Source organism: Bison bison, unplaced genomic scaffold, assembly GCF_000754665.1.
Source record: "Bison bison bison isolate TAMUID 2011002044 unplaced genomic scaffold, Bison_UMD1.0 scf7180017864056, whole genome shotgun sequence".
In the NCBI taxonomy this organism is placed as follows: domain Eukaryota; kingdom Metazoa; phylum Chordata; class Mammalia; order Artiodactyla; family Bovidae; genus Bison; species Bison bison.
Window position 1 is genome coordinate 2,250,307 of NW_011494628.1, and position 13,343 is coordinate 2,263,649.

Sequence of the window (13,343 nt, forward strand, 5' to 3'; positions counted from 1 at the left end):
CTCCGGGGGGCGGGGAGCAGCTCACCCGGAGCGGGGCTGACCGACGAGGATCCGCAGGAGCTGGGAGGTTTTTCCCACGGCTGAGTCGGGCCCGGACTGTGGGGGCGGGGGTAGGGGGGACCCTCCCGGCGCATCCCTCCTGGCCCATCCCTCCTGGCGCATCCCCAGCCCTGCGTGCTGGGGTGCTGTGGGGCACCCCCCGCCCCCACGCTCACCCCGTGCAGGTGGGACTTCCTTGGCCCCGTACCTGCCGGGCCAAGCGTGTGGGCGACCGGCGGCCGGCGTCGCTGGCACTGGCAGACGCCTCCCAGGGCTAGAGATCCGCACCCGGCGAATAGGCAGCCAGTCCTGGACCGGGAGGAGGAGCGGCCGAGCATCCCTCTCCCGCTCCGCCGCGTCCTTCTCATGAGGACTCGCCGGAGGTGGACCCGCAGAGCCAGCCTCCCAGCCGCTGACCCCGCTTACATCACGAACCTGTGACCAGCGCATCCCTCCCACGCCCGGTACCTGCTCCGTGCGGCTCACGGTCCAGCCCCGGGAACAGGCTCTTTGTATGCCGCCGACATGGCCAGCCAGCAGGATTCCGGCTTCTTCGAGATCAGTATCAAATATTTACTGAAATCCTGGAGTAATAGTGAGTAACAGAAAATAACCTTTTTTGTTTGTTTGTTTGCTGGGTGTTGCGTAAGATCTGAGCAATAAAAGCCTCAAGCGAAAAGCATAGGCTTGTGAGCCCAGGAAGTTTTTTCTTTTTTTTCGCTTCCATCTGCTATGAAAATCAAAATGTCAGAGACTGAACTAGCCTTCCTGAAGTGCAGAGGCTGTGGTGGAATTACGGTAGATGTGGTTTGATTAAATTTTCAAGTGAGATGGCCCTTCAGACTCTTGGTGAGGGCAGGACGGGGTATTCCAGGCTGCATTTCCTGCTTGGTGTGTGTTTAATGTGCTCAGGTTTTATCGAAATGATTTCATGAAGTGTCAAAGGGGTGTGGCAGGGCTTCAGAGTACTTCATAATTGTTTTATTAGGGTATTGTCTAAAGAAATAAAAAGTACTTAATGGTCCAAAACCTGGCTCATCTTTTTTTAATATAGAGGCACTTGCAGATTTATTTTGTCTCTTCCTTGTGCATTGGTTGGTGTTCAGAATTATACTAGTATATAATGTTAATATAATAGTACTTAATACTTGAATTTAAAAAAATCCTGATGTTCGTCGTAGTCCAGATAATGTGCTTTTCTGAAACATAAACAAGTGAGTTGCTGACCGTAAAATCATTTATTAGAATATCAGAATGTTATGGCTTCTGAAGTTAGGGTTCTGACCTACTTAAAGCTTTTAACAGGAAGATCTTTCAAAAAGACAACCTCTAAGGCATCATGGATCTGGAATCAAATTAAAATGAGGCCTTCAGGTGATCAGTGATGCCTTGCATTTTCTGAACAGTTTAAAAACAAAGTCTTCTCTATCTCACTGATCAGCCTTTGTACTTGCTTTGGATTAAAAGACTGGCTGGTATTACAGGTCCTGAATTGTTTGAAATTTAAAAAAAATTTTTTTTCCAAGAAAAATTTTATGTTGTATTGCATGCATGCTAATTAACCTACCTGCAGGTCCAAGAGCTGGTGATTAATTATCTCCTACACAAATGACCTGTGGACAAGATTGTTCGTATGTAAACAAAACAGGGGCAGGAAAACCTGTGACTTAATTGCTTTGAAAAAAGAGACAGAGTACCTTCGGCAGGAAGGTGTTCAGGGATATGCATCTTATGCTATCCATAGAAACCATCTTTTCCAGGTCATTTTGCGCCACTGTATACACCAAGGGGCTTGTCTGAAGCTGTTTTTCTATAAGTGGGAAGCCATTTGGGAGTAATACTGTCACCCCAACAACATTCCTTTGTTACAATCATAATTCATTTATCTTGGATTCATTATTTGTGTTAATACTTCACACATAAGGATGAATCTTCCTTTGTCTATTTCCCCCTTTGATTAGTGACAAGAATTGGACATACAAGGTTCTTTATGCAGTTTTCCAATTTCTGGAAAGACTTACTGTGAGTTTGAAATCCGTGGTTTCAAATTCAGTGATACTGAATCATTATTTTGAGCGTGTTAAGACCAGATTATTTTCTTCTGTCAATTTCTGTCATTGCCTCATTAGATAGAAAATTATGTTGGGACAATCCTGAGGCCAGTGGGATTTTTTAAAAACCTTTCTCCGCTTGTCTATTTTCAGATTATTCTAGACAAAGCTTATATTCTCTGCCCCCTTCCTAAACTCTCTCCGTTCCCCCACCCTGCGCTCACATCAGGAGATGGTTCAGAATGACTCTTCATTTCTACTTTGAGAGTTTCTGGGACACAGATTTGAATTATTTCATTCATTCAGCAAATGTTTACTCCAGACCTACTACATGCCAGGCTGTGGAGCTACAGAGGTGAATAAGACACAGCATTCACCCTCAATCTTAATTTGCTTCTTGCACAAGAGTGAATTTGGTAATTTCTCTAGTGTGCCTTTGGGGGGAGGTCAGACTGTCTGTCAGTCCTTTCTTAAAAGAGGAAGTGGAAATGCACCTTAGGCTGAGTCTTCTTTAAGCTTGGTGCAACACTGTAGCTCTCAGCTTTAAATGCTTTCAGTGGCCAAAAAAGAAAAGAGAGAGAGAAAGGAATTTGTCTGTGTGGAAGACAAAGTGAAAAACGGAAGCTTTAGGGAGCTCAGCCTGCTCAGGGCCCCAAGGCTGAGAAGATGCACCTTGGGGTGGGCGGCCCATTGGCGCAGCATCACAGGTTTGAGAGGTGAGGGCCCCCCCACCCAGAATGGAGAATCAGGCCTCTAATTATGCAGTGGGGTTTATTTATGAAAGTGTGACAATTAAAAACCAATAAAACAAACTCTATAACTACGTCTGACTGCTTTGCAAGGTGGTCATAAGAGGAAAGAGGCTTCCTTGAGCATTTACCAGGTTAAGAGTTACATCTTCATATTTTTTTTTTTAATGGCACGTTGTGATTTTGTATATACTTGTCTCCCTTGAAGAGTGAACAAGTCAATTACATCAGTCATTGCCTGATGAGGTGTCTTAGCTTTTCTTTCACTGTTCATTTTGACACTCCCTTCTTCACAGGCTTGCCCTCTCTGTCAGCCTGCACTTTCATTTTAATGGAGCTGGAAACTCAAAATGGCCTTGATGTTCGGAAATAAAATGTCTTTTGCAGACTTCACTGCTTTCCTTATCCGCCTGGACACCTGTCCCTGTTTGCTCCTTTCCCACTCTTATCCAGGCCTTCCCCAGCTGGTCAGTGATTCTCACAGGTGTGCCCCCTTGCTGTCCATGGCCATGGCCACCATGGGCCCTCCCCGGCTTAACCTGGAGTGTCACCGTGGTCTCCACCTGGTCCACCTGGCATAGAGCAGCCTGGAGGGGCTTCTGCCAGCTTTTCAAAGACTTCCTCTCAGCCCTTCTTGCCCCCGAGTGTCAGTGACCACTACACAGGACCCTCTTTGAGTTCCTTGTTTATATTCTCCTGCTCCAGCCATAGTTAATTCGCTGCCCTCTCTGTGTTTCAGCAACTTGCTGTCCAGTCCATGCCTGTACACGCGTTGGCCCCCTAACCTGGTGTGCCCTCACCTGGAACAGACAAGCTGCAGAACCAGATAGACTTGGTCCACTTCTCTAGCTCCTGCATTTGTGATCCCTTGGACAATCAATTAACTACTCTCTGCCTCAGTTTGCTCATCTGTAAGGTGGAGGCAACAACAATACCTCACAGTAAGTGAGGCATTAAGATGTCAAGTATTAATACTTAGCACAATATCCGGCACATTGTGACTCTCAATAAGTATTAAAAGAATATGCATGTATTCCAATGCTTCCCCCTCTTCTAAACCCACTTAAAATCAAACTTAGACCATTTTTCACCTTAGCATTGACAGCCTCAGTGGATTCTGTGAGTAGTCAATATTTACTAAAACCTCTTGCTTTGGGCCATTTGTTTTTCTAGATTTCCTTTTTAACTTTACCCCCGCCCCCTTTTCCACCTCAGCTACTATTGGAATATGCCTACCTCCCCTAAGTACATACCTTCCAGCAGCGTGGGAGATGGCCTGGGAATATTCTCAGTGGCAGAAAGTCACCTTGGCCTTCCAGGTTTGCTACAGAAAAATGTTTAGGGCAGGTAGTTCCCAGTTGTTTCATGGAAAGGAGGGCTTGCTTTGTATGGAGGCTCAGAGCTGGTATGTAGGCTTGCCTACCTATCTGAAACTTCTAACCAGCATTCCTTTGTTTCACCCCCACCCCATAATATGCAGTGAACATGGAGCCGAGCGGATGAAGGGGCCTGCAGGGTTCTTTCAATGTCTCCATCTTTGCAAGGCAGGGCAGTTTGTATCCTTTCTGCAAAACTGACAAATCTTGCAAACCCCACAGAGATAAGAAACCTCTGGATGTCTGTTAATGCTCTCAGGGAACGGGGACTTTATTGACAAATAAACTGTTCTAGGGAACTGAACAAGCCCTGGGCCCGTTTTGGAAGGGACCGCTGTACATTTAAGGGAAGACAGTGGCAACTCACTCCAGTACTCTTGCCTGGAAAATCCCATGGACGGAGGAGCCTGGTAGGCTGCAGTCCATTGGGTCTCGAATGGTCAGACACGACTGAGCGACTTCACTTTCACTTTTCACTTTCATGCATTGGAGAAGGAAATGGCAACCCACTCCAGTCTTCTTGCCTGGAGAATCCCAGGGACGGGGCAGCCTGGTGGGCTGCCATCTATGGGGTCGCACAGAGTCGGACACGACTGAAGCAACTTAGCAGTAGCAGGGAACTGACAAGCCCCGGGCCCGTTTTGGAAGGGACCGTTGTACATTTAAAATGACTCATCTTGCTGTAGAGAAACTTGCTTTAGTGGAAGAGTTGAGTGTGGCATTTCTCAGATATGAGTTAGGTCGTGGTGATAAGGACAGTGTTTCTGTCTGCTGCAGAAACGCGGTTAGTATATGGTCAGTTCTGAGGACGAAGAGAAGCCACGTGGAAGTGAGGATTGGAAACACATCCATCCACCGCAGAGCAATATTTAGTGATCCCTGTAGATGTCACAGAATACCACAAAGATGCTATGAGAAAGCCTTAGACATCTCCAGGTGTTAGTTTAGTTTGGTAGAGTGGGTTTTTTTTGAGGGGTGGGGGAGGAAGGTGGGAGCTGTGCTGGATCTTCACTGCTGCACGGGCTTTTCTCTAGTTGCAGAGCAGGCCTTCTCATTGCAGTGGCTTCTCGAGTTGTGGAGCATGGACTCTAGGGCATGTGGTTTCCGTTTTTTCGGCTCCTGGGCTCAGGCTCAGTAGTTGTGGTACATGGGCTTAGTTGCTCCACAGTATGTGGGGGTCTTCCTGGACCAGGGATCAAACTCGTGTCTCCTGCAATGGCACATGGATTCTTATCCACTATAGCACCAGGAAGGCCCCTGGAGTTGGTTTAAAGACGTCAAAAGCTGAAGAGGTTAGCCAGGTTGCCTGAGTCCAGTAGAGCTGTACAACTCAAGTGCAAGCGCACCCACCTGGCTCTTCTAACAGTGGGGAGCACACAGCACTGTTCCAGGCATCTAGAGGAGAGTTACCCCGGGTTCCTGTTCCCATTTCACATCAGCTAAAATAGTTGATGGTCCTGATGAGAAGTGGAACCCCAAATCAATACCCACTCTCTCCAAGGAGAAAGAGTTGATGTATCCTGGGTTTATGATAAAAGCAAATTTGAGATTTTTATTTGCTTTTAAGGGTTTATTTTTTAGGTTGAAATGCATGAAAAATCCTAGAATCTAGAGTAGCAGTAGCTGCCACAGTGCCTGAGGGCCCACCTTGTGTCAGATGTTATACTTGGTAATTTATATGTAGGGCAAACCACATCATTGTTTGTCCGAACTGAGACACTTGCGAGTGAAAGTTAATAATTATGCTGGGATACTAGGCATGAACAGGGACTGCCCTGGGCAAAGGAGGGCATATGACCACTCTGTTTATTATCTTTACTCTTCCCAGTAACCCTGCAAGGTCATGTATTATCTATATTTTACAGATGAAAATCAGAAAAATGAGTGTCGAAAAAGTGATTTGCTCAAAGCTAGGATGGTAGTAAAGTGCCATCAGGCCCTCCCCGAATCCAGTGATAATCTCATTTTTTAAAAATCACCCACAGAGTGACCAAAGGATCAAGAACACTTTGGGCAATGTAGTGCTTTATAGGTATTTTCATTCTTGTTGACTGACCGAGTTACCCAGTTCTTAGCCTCTTCCTTCCCTGTGTACCTTTGAAGAGTTCTCTCCCTCTCCCCACCCACGCCTCCTCTCTTTTTCTCTTTCAAGATGGAGAACATCATCTCCTTAGTACATAGCTGTTTGAAAGACTTAAGTGTTATCGATTCTTCACTCTCAATATTAAATACAATACATAGGCAGCTCTGCACCCTATGGTCATTTCACATACATGTACTCACAAAAGATGCATGTAAAAGGGTACATTTCTTCTAGTAGAATATTTTATGTTGATTTCCCCCATTTCTAAAAGTTATTAAATGCATAATTAAATAACTCAAATACATAAGAATGTATTAATGGTCTTCTTTTAGAATTGTCCTTTGCTTGTTGACGTTTCTCTGCTATGCTGTGGGTTTTTTTTTTTTTTTGAATCAGTAGCAAATTCTTAATTGTCTTTATCAGAACAGGGAGACTATTTCCAAGGATGATGGAGATGTGTCTGTAGTTCGGGTGTCTTGGCTTACCTGATAGCTCTGGTCTCTGCCACCGTAAACCAGCCCCGCTGCCCACAAGACTGGCCACCCAAAATGATTCAGTTTTAGCTTCTTTGCCTACTTTTCCATGGTGCTTGGAGAAGTTGTCAGCAAGAACTGAAATAGTCCGAAAGGCAAACGGTAGTAGTCAAGAAGGAGAGATGACCTGGATAGTTTTACAATCTGGGAACCACCCAGGATATTTGAGAAAGTTACCAGTATTTAGATGTTTCAACTGATACAACATGCAAATATGCCCTTTATTTAAAAGACATCTGTTTCAAAACAGTTTAATACCCATGACTCACTAGTTCACTTTTGGGTACAGTTCAAGGAATTGAATAGATTCCATGAGTCCTGATCATCTTATTAGTTACATCTTTATTTCTGAGCCTGGTGGGATACTTCGAATGAGCTGGCTTCAGAAATAAGTTTGAGTTGATGAGAAATGACATTTTACTTGTGTTGGAACTGTTCCATAGATTGACAGCCCTGAATATAACCTTTTGTGCAGGTTTTTTTTTCGTACTAAACCTTAAATTATTTAGTGTCTTGTAGTCTGCTCAGCACCTTCAAACACTACGTTACCTCATTTGAAGAATTTGATGCATTGATTAGGAATAAACTAGCTTATTGAATGTTCCTGGTTTGGGATAATAAGGCTTAATTTTCCCAACGTTTATCTTCTCTGGCATGAGATACCCATATGGCAGCATGTAGGTATATTTTGTGAGTTTTCAGATCAAATGAGCAAATAATGATCTTAGTCTGTGGGCTTGACCTTTGCATGGGACTTTTGAAATGCAGTATAGCTTGGCATTTATCACCTAAGGTACACAGAGGTGAGTCCATCCAAAACACATCTGTATGAAAAATTCCTGAATTTATTTGTACCCTAGCGTTTCTTAGTTTCTTTTGAACACTTAAACATTTCAAATATTCCACAATATGGTGCCTTTTGGGTATCACCCACTATTTGCAGATGACCCCAGGGCAGAAGGTTTAGCAGGCACCCACTTCCTGGAGAGTGGCATTTATGGAAAAGATAGTACACAGCCTTATCTCTTTTTCTTTGTACTAATCTCTCTCATTTGATAGGTCCCATTCATCATGTTCACTTCAATATTGTTCCATTGTAGAACTGTTGGCTGTATGAATAAAAGAATACTGTCTCTTTGAGCTGAAATGCATCTCCCAGTTTTGGAGGAGAAATAGAAATAGCCTTTTCCATTAGAACGTTTTAATTTACTCTTCAATGCTGCTTTATATTCACACTCAAAAAACTTACTATCTTAGCATCAGCTTTTCTTGGTTATTACTCCAGAATGCTTTGCTTCTTGATACTGTCGGTGAAGCAAGGCAGACACTGTCTGTTACTTCTTTCTTCTTGAGCATCTTCTGTGCACTGGACACACTGCTTTGGGAGCGTCATCGCTCGTTCAGACCTGGATCCCAGCATCAGAGGTCTCAGAGTTTCCCTTCCTTCCTTTTTAGATTCAGAACACAGGACGAGTAATGCAAAAGTTCCCAGGACTAGGAGAGGATCCAGTGATATTTCAGAAAGATTGTGTGCCCTAGAGAATTTTATTTGGGAGGAGGTGTTTGAAAGACTCTGTTGACGTTAACTTTCTGGATGTATTTCACTGCGTCAGAGAACTATTGGAAGCCTGGTGTTTACAGGCAAAGTCCTGTGAGAACATTTTCCAATATTCCATTCTAGCAGGATGGCTGAAGGAGAGGAGGAAATGTAAATTATTTACTCTGGAACACTTAACCAGATGCCAGTATTTGGGAGAGCAAGGGTTTCAGACATTCTTTACCTTAGAAAAATGTGAAGAGTTACGATGTTTATCAGAATTTTGGCATAGGACTAACTTAAAGCCATTATATTTCATTTGAGGTGGATCGCCCTTCAGAATATTTGGGGGCTTAAGAGAGAAGGGATGTGTGTGTGTGTGAAGTATATTTCTGTAAGTTGTTTAATGATCGTATATCTCACCTATATTGTTACAAACACTTCTTCTTTTTTACAGAACACACAAGCACAAGCATTTCAGTGTTAGTCATCCAAAACTCCAGATGCTAAGTAGTGAAAGTTTATATTCTGCCAGCATATCAGACTCTGTAATGAGTCTGATTTTGGTTTAATTCCTTTCTACTGTTTTAGTCATTTGATGAGCTACAGATGGAAATTTAAGCCAAAGCCGTAACATTTCAGCTAATACTTTTTATGCTGCTGTAAGAACTTGTTGTCATGTCAATTTAAGAGAGCTGAAATCTTTTTCAAGAAGGCATTCAAATCTACATTAAGTGCTTTTATCAACTCTAATTTGATATACGACTCTAACTGCCTCTGCTGTTCTCAGTTGAAAAGTGCACAGTGGTTGAGCAGTGAAGACAGCTTTGAAATTTCTAGGATTTCTCAGCTAATGCCACAAGCACAACACTATAGAATATACAATTAAATCTCTGTTCAATTTTTTTTTGTCCTAAGTTTAAGAAACACTAGGCTGACTTCTTTGAGTTAGGATTTAAACAGGTAAATATGTATTTTGGCAACGTGAAAAGGAGAGGGTATTAGATTAACTAGGGTAATACTTGAGTACAATTCCATTTGAATGCCATATTTATGTAGGAAGGAATTGGCAAATCAGGAAAATGATATATTATGTAACTGTCAAATCAATAAGATGCTTCAATTGTGCAAATACAAGATTAGGTTTTCCTTCCCTGTTTTTCTGTTATTTTTCTGTGTGTGACCTTGATCATCTCCTTCCCTCACTTCCTTACTTAGAAGGAACAAACCTGACTCTGTCTGTAGCTGTTATGTGTGAAGGGTTTTGAATGCTGCCACTGAAAAAAAAGAGGTTTATGTCAACATCGTGATATTTGTCAGTTATTTCTCCCGCTCCGTTAAAGCCAGACGGAAGGAGGGTGAGCTGTAGGTTTTTGAACTTGACTGATAAGTGGAGACCCGTCTCTGACTTCCCAAGCTTGGTCAGTTTCTTGAGCTAACCAGCTCTTCAGTATCCTGAATAAGATAAAGTTGTGGCATTATACAGCCTATTGGGTTCTTCCTGTCGTTATTTTTACAGCAAAGTGACTGTGTGTCTAACTCAGGGAGTTTGAACAGGGTTGTCTCCAATCTGAGGGGCTGGCATTCTTCATCTGGAGACAGGCGTTTCTTTCTACATAGCGAGATAAAGTGTTTATGGAGATGGCTGGCGTTCTGGAGGCTACAGCCCAAGGATACTCTCCAAGGTTTTAGTAGATACTATGTTTCGATTAAGCCATACTGAAATAAAGTTCATAAGGATGCAGGGTTCTATTAGAAAATCTGTCTGAAACATTGTTTGGTTTATTATACTGTTGACCTTTACATAATGCTTGCAGCTAGGTAGAAAGCCCTGTGACAGCTTTAAAGAATCTTAAGACTGGAAAAGTTGCTCTAGCTGAGTAGCTTGCCTATGACTTTGGCAGATTATAAGCAGTTAGTTTAAAATTTACAGGTTAGAGCAACAATGAGAATTTGATAAATTGCAGTTTTCCTTTAAAAAATAAAAAACCTGCTTTTCAACTTTTAAGTTTTTGAAAACCACGTTTCTAACAAATCTTCCCGCAAAGTGAGGCCTTGCAGTTGAAAGACAACATGGACTTAACCTTAGTATTACATGTACTGTGTCAGCGCCCTAGAATTAATCATCTATTTTTCTGTTTTTAGTTGACGTATAATTGATGTACAATAGTGTATGTTGTGGGTGTACAGAATACTGACTCATAATTTTTAAAGGTTATATACTTCATTTGTACTTATTATAAAATATTAGCTATATTCTCTGGGTTATACAGTATATCCTTGTAGCTTATCTTGTGCATAATAGTTTGCACCTCACATCACCAATTCCACGAACAGAAGTTTGAGCAAACTCTGGGAGATGGTGAAGGACAGGGAAGCCTGGCGAACTGCAGTCCATGGGGTTGCAGAGTCAGACACGACTCAGCAGCTGAACAATAGCAGCAACAGTCCCCTACCTCTGTATTGATCTACTTTTTTCCAATGAGAATCATGGCTTCCTTGGTGAGTCTGTAGAGAAGCTCACCCCCTGTTGGGCCACTCTGGGTCTTTGGTCCCCCTCCTTCTTGACTTAATGGTGACCCTGAGGCCTGACCTCATCTTTTCTTCCATGACAACCTGTCCTTTTTCTGTTTTACTTGATTGAATACAATCACTAGCAAACAAGAAAATGAGACATTTTAGTCTTGCCTCCTGATTTTGCATTCCATTTACTAAACAAATCCCCAGTCCTTATCATTATGGGAAAGGTAATCCTAGTTTATGCCAATTGAGATATCCATTTTGAAGCTATTTGAAAACTTGGCCCATTTTCAACTTAAAAAAACAAGTAATTTTTAACCAACAATTTAAATGCTTGAACTTTAAGAAAGGTCACAATTATGAATGAGAATGAAGATTCTATCACAGTTTAAATATCCCCAAATCTGTTTCACCTTGGCTGCTTTTCTTTCTCTTGTTAACTGTTCTGTTTGCCATTTCAGTGCTTATTACCATTTTCTTAGAGGGACAAAGGAGTTGAAATTCAAATTCTTATTGTGATTAGTTAACTGCTTTATTTATTTTTTAAAAAAGGAAAGAAAAAATAGAAATTGGAAATTGAGTAGCATTCTGAACATCAGTGAGTTTCATTTCTGAATCTTAAATCCCTCTTGTCACCACTCAAAAAACCTGCCATTCACAGGTATAATGGTATGGTTAATACATAGAACTAACTTTGCCATCTAGTGATGTGAACTGTGTATCATTCTAGGATGCCTTTGCTATACAAAATAGATAAACTTTCTCATGGCTGAAAGAATGAAGACTTAATTAGCATGCCTCACCCACAGCCTGGGTGAAGCTGGGCGATTCCAAGGGGCTTTAGAACCTGGAGGACCCAGACCGTCCATCTTTAGACTGGTACTGCATGATAACAAGATGACTACCTTGGTTCTAAATATCTTCACTCTACTTGAGAGGAAGGGAGGAGGCCCACTTGGGTTGGTCTTCTGGCAGGAAGGAGAAGATTTTGCTAAAAAAACAAACAAACAAACCCCAGCAAACTTCTTGTATTCCTCTGGTTGGAATTGTGTCACATGCCAGTCACTGGCAAAGTTGAATGGAATTACCGTGTTGGCTTCAACAAACTTGATTCATGCCCTGCACTGGGTTTGGTCCACCTTCTGGACCAAAGTCTTAGACAAGACTTCTGCCTGCTACCTGAACAAAGTAGTCTTTTACCAAGGGGAGAGGGGAGCCACCAGTGTGTGTTCAGTCGCTCAGTTGTGTCCAACTCTTTGGACACTCGACCCCTGTGGACTCCTGCCCACTAGGCTCCTCTGTCCATGGGATTTCCCAGGCAAGAGCCACCAGTAGTAACCCCCATAAAACATAAAATGTACAATTACAGATGACTATTAATGACCACCTGTTGTTATGTAACATTGCATTAAACGTAATAATAATAGCTGATGTTATAAGCCCTTGTGGAAGTATCAGTGCTGTTATTAAATGCTTTACCTGCATCATTTTCTCTAATCTTCACCATGACCCAACTTGATATATACCATTTGTAAGTGGCAGAGCTGGGAATCAAACCTAGACTCTAGGATAAACACTAAATTATGAAGTGTTGTGCTGAGTCGCTCAGTCATATTCGACTCTTTGCGACCTCATGAACTGTAGCCCACCAGGCTCCTCTCTCCATGGGATTCTCCAGGCAAGAATACTGGAGTGGGTTGCCATCCCCTCCTCCAGGGGATCCTCCTGACCCAGGGATCGAACCCAGAAATCCCACGTTGCAGGCGGATTCTTTACTGTCTGAGCCACCAGGGAAGCCCTAAAGATACTGATTAACAGTAGGTAAAATTGATGAACCTCAGGTAGGAGCAGAAGGATGTTGACATGTACTTCGTAGCAGTTTACCACAGTGATGTGTATCAAGAAGCAGTGGCAAAGAGTTTTGAGAGTACTCAAAATAAAAATTTTCTCTCTTTGCATCCAGTTTCAGAAAAAGGAGCATTTTCTGATGCTTCCTTTCTTATGCCCCTTCAATAACATTGAATCTGATTTTTTGTTTTTTTTTAAAAAACCAAGTTGTAAGGAAGAATATTACTACATCAGAAACTTGAGATTGTACCTAGTTCTCAGTTGAAAGACAAAAACGCAAAGGAACGTAATGAGTATATTCAAATCTGTTGTTAGATTAAAATGAAAAAATACAGTATTAATTCATGCCATTTGGCAGTAGCAGATGCTGCTGCTAAGTCGCTTCAAGTTGTGTCCAACTCTGTGCGACCGCATAGACGGCAGCCCAGCAGGCTCCCCCGTCCCAGGATTCTCCAGGCTAGAACACTGGAGTGGGTTGCCATTTCCTTCTCCAATGTATGGAAGTGAAAAGAGAAAGTGAAGCTGCTCAGTCGAGTCAGACTCCTAGCGACCCCATGGACTGCAGCCCACCAGGCTCCTCCATCCATGGGATTTGCCAGGCAAGAGT

The 13,343-nt window shown here is 42.6% G+C and overlaps 1 protein-coding gene across 3 annotated transcripts in view; it reads left to right on the forward strand.

The window, feature by feature from the left end:
* FRY (furry homolog (Drosophila)) overlaps window positions 1-13,343 on the forward strand; it is a 307,846-nt gene that overhangs the window by 56,655 nt on the left and 237,848 nt on the right. Inside the window, exon 1 of one of the 3 annotated variants that reach the window (XM_010835913.1) lies at window positions 236-634. The exons of 1 other annotated variant lie outside the window; for it this stretch is intronic. In XM_010835913.1, the coding sequence (XP_010834215.1) occupies window positions 565-634 (70 nt within the window). In that variant the 5' untranslated portion in view covers window positions 236-564. Of the gene's footprint in view, window positions 1-235; window positions 635-13,343 lie in introns of those variants that run through there. One more of the 3 variants, XM_010835916.1, reaches the window with a different exon arrangement.